The 8,879-nt window shown below is 43.0% G+C and overlaps 1 protein-coding gene across 1 annotated transcript; it reads left to right on the top strand.

Annotated features, from left to right (window-relative positions):
• The first annotated feature begins 4,286 nt into the window (after window positions 1-4,286).
• Window positions 4,287-8,879, top strand: zpax1 (zona pellucida protein AX 1). Its single transcript, XM_064924699.1, has 15 exons — window positions 4,287-4,442; window positions 4,540-4,630; window positions 4,711-4,928; window positions 5,069-5,225; window positions 5,453-5,661; window positions 5,874-5,991; window positions 6,254-6,465; window positions 6,721-6,835; window positions 6,947-7,116; window positions 7,576-7,670; window positions 7,747-7,877; window positions 8,015-8,204; window positions 8,375-8,513; window positions 8,596-8,716; window positions 8,800-8,879. Exons 1-15 carry the CDS (start codon window positions 4,305-4,307, stop codon window positions 8,877-8,879), a joined length of 2,184 nt encoding a protein of 727 aa, XP_064780771.1. The 5' UTR covers window positions 4,287-4,304.

Genomic DNA, 8,879 nt, shown 5'->3' with positions numbered 1-8,879 from the left:
GCCATGAACACATTTAGAGGAATTGATAGGCCTGTTCCGTGTATCAAATAAAGTTTGTCACGTGCGCTGAATGCAACCTTACAGTGAAATGCTTACTTACAGGCTCTAACCAATAGTGCAAAAAAGGTATTAGGTGAAGAATATATAATTAAAGAAATAAAACAATAAAAAACAGGCTATATACAGTAGTGAGGCTATAAAAGTAGCGAGGCTACATACAGGCACCGGTTAGTCAGGCTGATTGAGGTAATATGTACATATGGTTAAAGTGACTATGCATACAGTGCCTTGCGAAAGTATTCGGCCCCCTTGAACTTTGCGACCTTTTGCCACATTTCAGGCTTCAAACATAAAGATATAAAACTGTATTTTTTTGTGAAGAATCAACAACAAGTGGGACACAATCATGAAGTGGAACAACATTTATTGGATATTTCAAACTTGTTTAACAAATCAAAAACTGAAAAATTGGGCGTGCAAAATTATTCAGCCCCCTTAAGTTAATACTTTGTAGCGCCACCTTTTGCTGCGATTACAGCTGTAAGTCGCTTGGGGTATGTCTATCAGTTTTGCACATCGAGAGACTGAAATTTTTTCCCATTCCTCCTTGCAAAATAGCTCGAGCTCAGTGAGGTTGGATGGAGAGCATTTGTGAACAGCAGTTTTCAGTTCTTTCCATAGATTCTCGATTGGATTCAGGTCTGGACTTTGCCATTCTAACACCTGGATATGTTTATTTTTGAACCATTCCATTGTAGATTTTGCTTTATGTTTTGGATCATTGTCTTGTTGGAAGACAAATCTCCGTCCCAGTCTCAGGTCTTTTGCAGACTCCATCAGGTTTTCTTCCAGAATGGTCCTGTATTTGGCTCCATCCATCTTCCCATCAATTTTAACCATCTTCCCTGTCCCTGCTGAAGAAAAGCAGGCCCAAACCATGATGCTGCCACCACCATGTTTGACAGTGGGTATGGTGTGTTCAGGGTGATGAGCTGTGTTGCTTTTACGCCAAACATAACGTTTTGCATTGTTGCCAAAAAGTTCAATTTTGGTTTCATCTGACCAGAGCACCTTCTTCCACATGTTTGGTGTGTCTCCCAGGTGGCTTGTGGCAAACTTTAAACAACACTTTTTATGGATATCTTTAAGAAATGGCTTTCTTCTTGCCACTCTTCCATAAAGGCCAGATTTGTGCAATATACGACTGATTGTTGTCCTATGGACAGAGTCTCCCACCTCAGCTGTAGATCTCTGCAGTTCATCCAGAGTGATCATGGGCCTCTTGGCTGCATCTCTGATCAGTCTTCTCCTTGTATGAGCTGAAAGTTTAGAGGGACGGTCAGGTCTTGGTAGATTTGCAGTGGTCTGATACTCCTACCATTTCAATATTATCGCTTGCAGTGCTCCTTGGGATGTTTAAAGCTTAGGAAATCTTTTTGTATCCAAATCCGGCTTTAAACTTCTTCGCAACAGTATCTCTGACCTGCCTGGTGTGTTCCTTGTTCTTCATGATGCTCTCTGCGCTTTTAACGGACCTCTGAGACTATCACATTGCAGGTGCATTTATACGGAGACTTGATTACACACAGGTGGATTGTATTTATCATCATTAGTCATTTAGATCAACATTGGATCATTCAGAGATCCTCAATGAACTTCTGGAGAGAGTTTGCTGCACTGAAAGTAAAGGGGCTGAATAATTTTGCACGCCCAATTTTTCAGTTTTTGATTTGTTAAAAAAGTTTGAAATATCCAATAAATGTCGTTCCACTTCATGATTGTGTCCCACTTGTTGTTGATTCTTCACAAAAAAATACAGTTTTATATCTTTATGTTTGAAGCCTGAAATGTGGCAAAAGGTCGCAAAGTTCAAGGGGGCCGAATACTTTCGCAAGGCACTGTACAACATGGCGAAATGTGATTTTTCTGAATTAATGAGTAATAGTATTAGTGTTGTACTCAAGTCCACTTCTCGGACTTGAGTCAGACTCAAGTCACAATTTTCATGACTCGTCTCGTACGCTCCCATCCTTACAATGGACAGAATTTAGATTTAAAAAAAAGGGTTGGATCCAGTGCTTGACTTGGACTGAAATAGGTTCCGGAACTCATTTTGGGTGCAGGTACTGTTCATATTTGGGTGTAGGCGATCCACAATACTTTTTAGCGAATATTCTATAAGAGGAACAGGACCTCAATCAGTAGAACATTTGAGGTGCTGATACTCAGCTTCAGTGAGCTCCTGCCCAAGTCAAGCACTGGTTGGACCGCAGCTTTTAGCACTACCAAGGGACTCTTGACTCAAACAATAGGGACTTCGGGCCAGACTCGGACTTCAGGTTCCTGTGACTTGAAAAACGTCCCTGAATAGTATGTCTTAGCTGCGTTGACACAGGCAGCCCAATTCTGATCTTTTGCCAACGATTGGCAAAAGAGCTGATCTGATTGGTCAAAATACTTATTATTGGACAAAGATCAGCATTAGGCTGACTGTGTAAACTATTAATGCTATTATTGAAATAGGCCAGTAAAACCGATTTTGTCTGGAAGGGATAGAGCTTTTGTCAAAATTGACTTTTCGTAGCAGCTTTAGGAGAACTTATGCAGCAGGTTAGAATAATTAATGGAGCAGGTTAGGAGAAGTAGGTTAAGGTTTGGAAAAGGGTTAGCTAAAATGCAAAAAAAAACTACCTTTGAAGTCAATTTGACAAAACCTGTATCCCATCTAGACATAATCCAGCAGCACCCCCTTTGCCCTACTTTTCATTATTTCGCTGATCACCTCCCTGATAACATTTTAGATATAAATACAACATATAGAGCTAAAATGGTTATTTTCTCTACATGAAAAAGAAGCATATCCAATGCGTTTCAATCTGACGGTTCTGTCCTCTGATTACAGCTAACAAACTATGAGTGTGGGCCGTTGATTGATAATGACTATCACCTGTGGCCAGTGTGATTGGATACCAGATAAAACACCTGGGAAGGGGATCAAGCACAGTATTCCAGTGGTACAGTTGCCTTCTGTGCTGCGTACAAGCCAAAGTGCTGATTTGGTGTGATGTGTGTTTTTAGACGTCTGTAAGTATCTTAGTGTTTTTAGTTTTTAATGTTTCATAAATGTTTGATTTATATGTGGTACTCTCATTTTAGTGTGACATGGATTTTGCTGAGTGTTGCTGTCTCTGGTCAGTTCTGGAGGCCAAGTTCCAAGCCTAGTTCAAGTAAGTTCTCCCTAATTGTATAAAGTTGAGTACCTGACTAATACTGCTCTGTAGGATTTACTGGTATCTTCTCTCCAGATAATGGTTTGCGGTCTGCGTGTCTTGGCAATGTCTTGAGGCTAACATTGGACAAAACTCTGGCTGTGGGTAGCCAGCTAGAAATTGATGCCATCGGTGAGTCTAAGTACTGAAGTCATGAGAAGTTGGTGTGAACATTATTTTTAAGTCTAATCCACAACTGTTCTTTCAGATGGCACTGACATTATACCATTGTCGCACACCTTGGCTGCCCAGTGTGGATACAGCTTTGAGTCTGACCCTTGGGGCAACACCAAAGTCTTTGCATCCTTGTTGGGCTGTTATGTTGACAACCAGGTACATTTCCAAAAGGGACACTGGTTAAATGACAACTACCTGGTCCTTTGTCAACCTTGCTCTTAAGTCTTTTTATCAGCTGATGTATACACTTCAACTTGTGAAAAGTATTATTTTAGGGCAAAATATGCCGAGTTACCCATAATGGAAAATTGGCATTCCAGGTAGTCCCTCCCTGTTTTGGCTACTCTTATGCTTCATGCCTAATGAAAGGGACCCAGTACTAAGTGAGTTGTTCCATAGGCAGATGTGGTGTTCACCTTTGGCCTGCGACTCCGACTGTATGGAGATGGCCTTTCAGAGCAGGTCGAGCATGATGTGACCGAGACGTGCAGCTACTCCCACTGGGCCTCCCGGGAAATTCTCTGTGACAGGAACTACATGGAGGTGAGGCCCTTGTGATTATCCCTAGATTTGTTTTTACTATTTTATATTTAAGGGGGGGTGCAATACTTTGGGGTAGAACTTATTGCTCAAGCCTTGGTGATTTGCTCTGTTCAGGTGTCAAGCCTCATGGTCGCTCCAGAGACCCCTGTCAAAATGGTTGCTGGCCAGCAGCTTCATGATTCCTGGGAAAATGCCATCCCTGATGTATGTTATTTTAAGATGCATTGTTTTATACACGTGGAATGGCTCCATTTCTTGTCTGTAGTTACTATTTCCTTTACACCACAGGTTGCTGTTGCTCCAAATGGCATCTGGATGATGACATTCCTGACCCCTGACCCCAAGGTCATGTTGCTGACTGATGCTCAGCGGGCTGGTTATGGTGCAATGATGACCCAAACAAGACTGGTGATCCGAAGCCCCTACAACATGGCAGAGACTTATTCTGTAGAGGTGATCATCACTGGCCTAAGCCATTTTCTTGGTTCACTTCCATTATGACACATTGGTTAGAACATGTCATGTGACTAATACATTATTTTCTCACCAGGTGGCTGGAGTTCCTATGGAGGTCTTCAGTGTGTCCACTTACTACAAGATTGGCAGTTTGATTGTGGATTCAGCTGCTGCCTGTCCTACTGGTACATATGCTTTCTAAAGGGGATCTCTGGCTTTATACAAAAGCAGCACATTTCTGATTGTATCTTGCCCAATTGGTCAGGTGGTGTAGTCTTCACTGACAAGGTCATCACCTGGCATGTGCCTCGCCGCATCACCCCGCTGATTTCTAGTGCTGTAAAGATTCTGGAGACACACATGGGCATCAATGGCCAGAGGCTGGACAAAACCAAGATGGCTGCCAGACACTACAAGCTGTCTGTCACAGAGTCTCACGTCATCATTGAGATTCCAGTGGGGTCCCCCGACGGCTACTACAAGGTCAGATTACTTGCATATTGTTCATTAGGCCAGAACTCTCTAGCCCAGAATGTGTTTATGTAATTGTTTCACTGTTCATCTGCCTAATGAACAAAACATGTCTTGAGTTGCTTGATTTATAAAAAATGTATTGATTGCAGAGTCATGCCCCAGATTATGCTTACCACATAACCTACACTGTTGAACCGATGCTTGAGTTGCTGTGGAGGGCAGAAAACACACAGGCTGACACAAGATACAAAGTCCTCTTCCCCATCACAACCCCTCTGATGCCCAGACCTCCACATGTTATTGATAGTAAGTCTGCTTCACTGGTACTGAAAGCAGGGGGTCTCTTCAGGATGGTGTACAGTTCAAACACTTAGTCTGGCAGTAACCTCCACTCTAGCAGATGCCGTCCCAGTCTCCAAGGAGGTAACTTAACTCCCTGATATAAATTACATTGTCAGGTGTACTTTAATCCATTTCTGGAATACTTGTTAACTTCTGTTTACCTTTAACCCATGCTATGGTCTCTCTTTCAGACACAGTTCATGAGCAGAGAGTGTTTGACATCCTACTGGGGATTTTCCTCCATGATGTGGAGCTGATGAACATCACCTTTACCACCAGGGTGCTAACTGTTGCAGAGTGCAATGCCAGAGGCTTCGATGTCCAGGAGCACCACTTTGCTAACGGCTCTAAGACCTTCTCAATAAGAGTGCCCTTCTCAGATGCATTAGTCCTGAAACGAGTATGTTCCTTCGGTCAAATGTATTACTGCAGTGACTGACTCAGTCTGTAAAAGATCACTGCTTATGTGGTGTGTGTATATATGAACAGGATTTTGTGAAGGGCAACTTGGTGTTTTGGCTCACAGTAAATCTGACTAGATTCTGCATCTGAAACTTGCCTCATGTGTGACATGACCAACATGTAATGCGCTTCTCTATTTAAAATATGCAGAACCCTGATCCCCTTACAACTGTGTACTTCCTCCCACTGGTCTTCGGTCTGCTAGTCCTGCCTGACCAAACTCCCTTCCCCCACCCTGCTGAGCTGGAGGCCTCCCGGGAAGATGTTGGTAAGGCCACCTAGGTTAAAGACCAATCGCTTCAGTATGACTACAGGACCCAGTAAGGTATCTGATTAAAGCTAGTCAATTGACTTCCATGCAGATTATATTCCTATGTGTTTCACTTGATTAAATGCATAGGAATAGAAGGCAACAATTTTGTTTCTACTTCAATGCACTTAATCCTATCCAATAGGGAAACTGGGCCCAGGATGAGCACCCATCCAGTGCTTCAGATCAACTTGTTTCTTAGCTGCATTTTCTGTCTTAGTTCTTCCCACAATCACTGGCAGCTGCGACCAGGAGAACTTCTACTTCTCTGTAAAATACGGGAGCCAACAGGATAACTTCCAGACCATGATGCTTCATGCTGGTTCATGGAGGGAGCTGGATATTGAGCTGGCAAAGCTGTACAGTCTCACTGGCAACAGCACACACTTCAGTATTGTAGTGCCCTTCACTGCACCTGCTGCAGAATTTGAGGTATGAGTTCTGCTCCATGATTACTATTAACTGTGCACGATGCCTCAGATGACTTGAACTGCGTAATGCATCAGGGGCTGGCAACATGGTGCTTTTATTTGCCCCACAATGTTTGTTAGTTTTAAATGGTGGTTACATTGTCAAATGTGCTCTTGGTTTATTTGCAGTGTTAAATTATGTTCTGACCATTAATTCAAAGTAAAAGTTTAAATCTAGTTGCCTACCCCTGAACTAAATGGAATCGTTGCTTTCCAGTTGGTTAATTTCAAATCTATCAGAGCCAGAGTGGACTTGCTGCTGTTGGAGATGCCTAACATGTGGCAACTCGCTGACCTTTCACTTGCCTGCTACTTCCCCCTGACTACAACTGGTTTGTTGTATTTGAATGTTACTTTAACCCATTTGCTTAAAATATTACCGGAATGCAGCTTCACATTAGGTCAATAGTGACTTATTTGTACTTGTTTTGAACAAATTTCAGAGTGCTACGCCAACGGCACGGTGACTGCACTGGCGGTTAAGGTGGAATCTGTTAGCAACTTGAACCCTGAATACCTGACCTTGAGGGACCAGTCATGTAAACCAGCCTTCAGCAATGACCGCTTTGCTCTCTTCTCCTTCAAACTCAACTCCTGTGGCACCACAAGAACAGTAAGACTGCTTCTAGGCCTGATGACATATCAGTAATGTGGATCTACAACTTGACTTTGAAATCAGATTATGTGGATTTCAAATCAAAGTGTATTTGTCACATGCGCTGAATACAACAGGTGTCAACCTTACAGTGAAATGCTTACTTACAGGCTCTAACCAATAGTGCAAAAAAGGTATTAGGTGACCGGTAGGTAGAAATGGTGTCTGTATGTAGCCTTGCTACTTCTAAAGCGATTGTCAGGCTGAGGTAGATATGGTTAGTGACCATGCATACATGATGACCGCAGTAGTGTAAAAGAGGGGTGGGTGGGACACAATGCGTGATCTAGGATTTGATCGGCACACCTACTGACACTGCATATGGTCCCATGTGTTATGATTCTACCTCTGTATCGTGAATAACATTCTTCAAACGGCACTGGAATATTGCATATCTAATTGTTCTTATCTTTCTAGTTCTTTGACAATGTCATGGTGTATGAGAATGAAATTGCCCTGCCATACAACACCGGCAAAGACAGTAGTAAAGGTCCATTCACTCCAGAGTATCGGTAAGAATACATGCCACTATGTTGTGAATGATTTTTCCGTCCCGTGCGTGTTGTCACTGGTTGGCTCATGTTTCAGGCACACCATCTCTTGCTACTACCTGCTCAACTACACGAAGACCATGGCATTCCGTGCTAGCCCAAGGAGCACTAACCCTGTGGCAGATCCTGGGGTGGGACATCTGTTGGTCCAAATCAGACTGTCCCAGGGTAAGATGAGTTTAAGTGACTGTCCTAAATCAGCCTTCTAGTCAGACTACTTGGGTTACTAGTTCTTAACTTAATTTGTCAAATGTAGTTAATGTAATAAACATTCATGTAGATTCTGTTCACTGGCTCTCTTTCAGATAGCTCTTATGCCTTATTCTACCAATCTGAGGACTACCCAGTGGAAAAGTACTTGAGACAGTCTCTGTATTTTGAGGTGGAGTTGATGCAGTCCACTGACCCTAAAATAGAGGTGGTGTTGGAGAACTGCTGGGCCACACTGCACAAGGACAGGACTTCTCTTCCTAGCTGGGACCTCATCATTGACGGGTAGCTCACATGTTTGTTTTTTTCTGGGTTCATTTTAGGCAGAATAAGTAGTCTCATTCACTAGTAAACTGGCTGACACAAATGGATTACCTGCCCAAAACAGTTTGGTATGCATTAATGAATACAGCCCAGGATTCATGATTTGTATTCTCTTGCCCACTCTGACTCAGCTGTGAGAATCCTGATGACCTCTACCTCACTGTCTTCCATCCCGTCGTTGCGGACACAAGGATTCAGGTCCCAGCTCACATCAAACGCTTCTCAATCAAGATGTTCACCTTCACCGATGATGCAGTTCTGAAAGAACAGGTGATGCAGACTTCCCTCCAGAAAGTCTATTCTCTTAGATGCTAGCCTGAGTTGTATTTTAAATACGCTTTTCTCTCCATAGCTCTTTGTTCATTGTGACGCAGTCCTCTGTGACACCACCAAACCTGATGGCATCTGTTCAGGCCAGTGTGCAATTGCCCTGAGGTATGCAGACTCTCTCAGACCAACTGGCTCAAAAAGAGGTATGGTTCCACTGTCTTCTGGCCACTGATGGCTCTTATCAGTATGTCCTCGACTCTAAAGTTGGTGTCTGCTCTTGTTCTAGGTCTTAGAGCTGCAGATGCCAGCCAGTATAAGAAACAGATCTCATCTGGACCTGTTCTTCTCTCTGACTCCAACTTATAA

The sequence above is a fragment of the Oncorhynchus masou genome, chromosome 19 (assembly GCF_036934945.1).
Source record: "Oncorhynchus masou masou isolate Uvic2021 chromosome 19, UVic_Omas_1.1, whole genome shotgun sequence".
In the NCBI taxonomy this organism is placed as follows: Eukaryota; Metazoa; Chordata; class Actinopteri; order Salmoniformes; family Salmonidae; genus Oncorhynchus; species Oncorhynchus masou.
The sequence above is the reverse complement of the archived record's forward strand: the minus strand, read 5'-3'. Positions and strand labels throughout refer to the sequence as shown.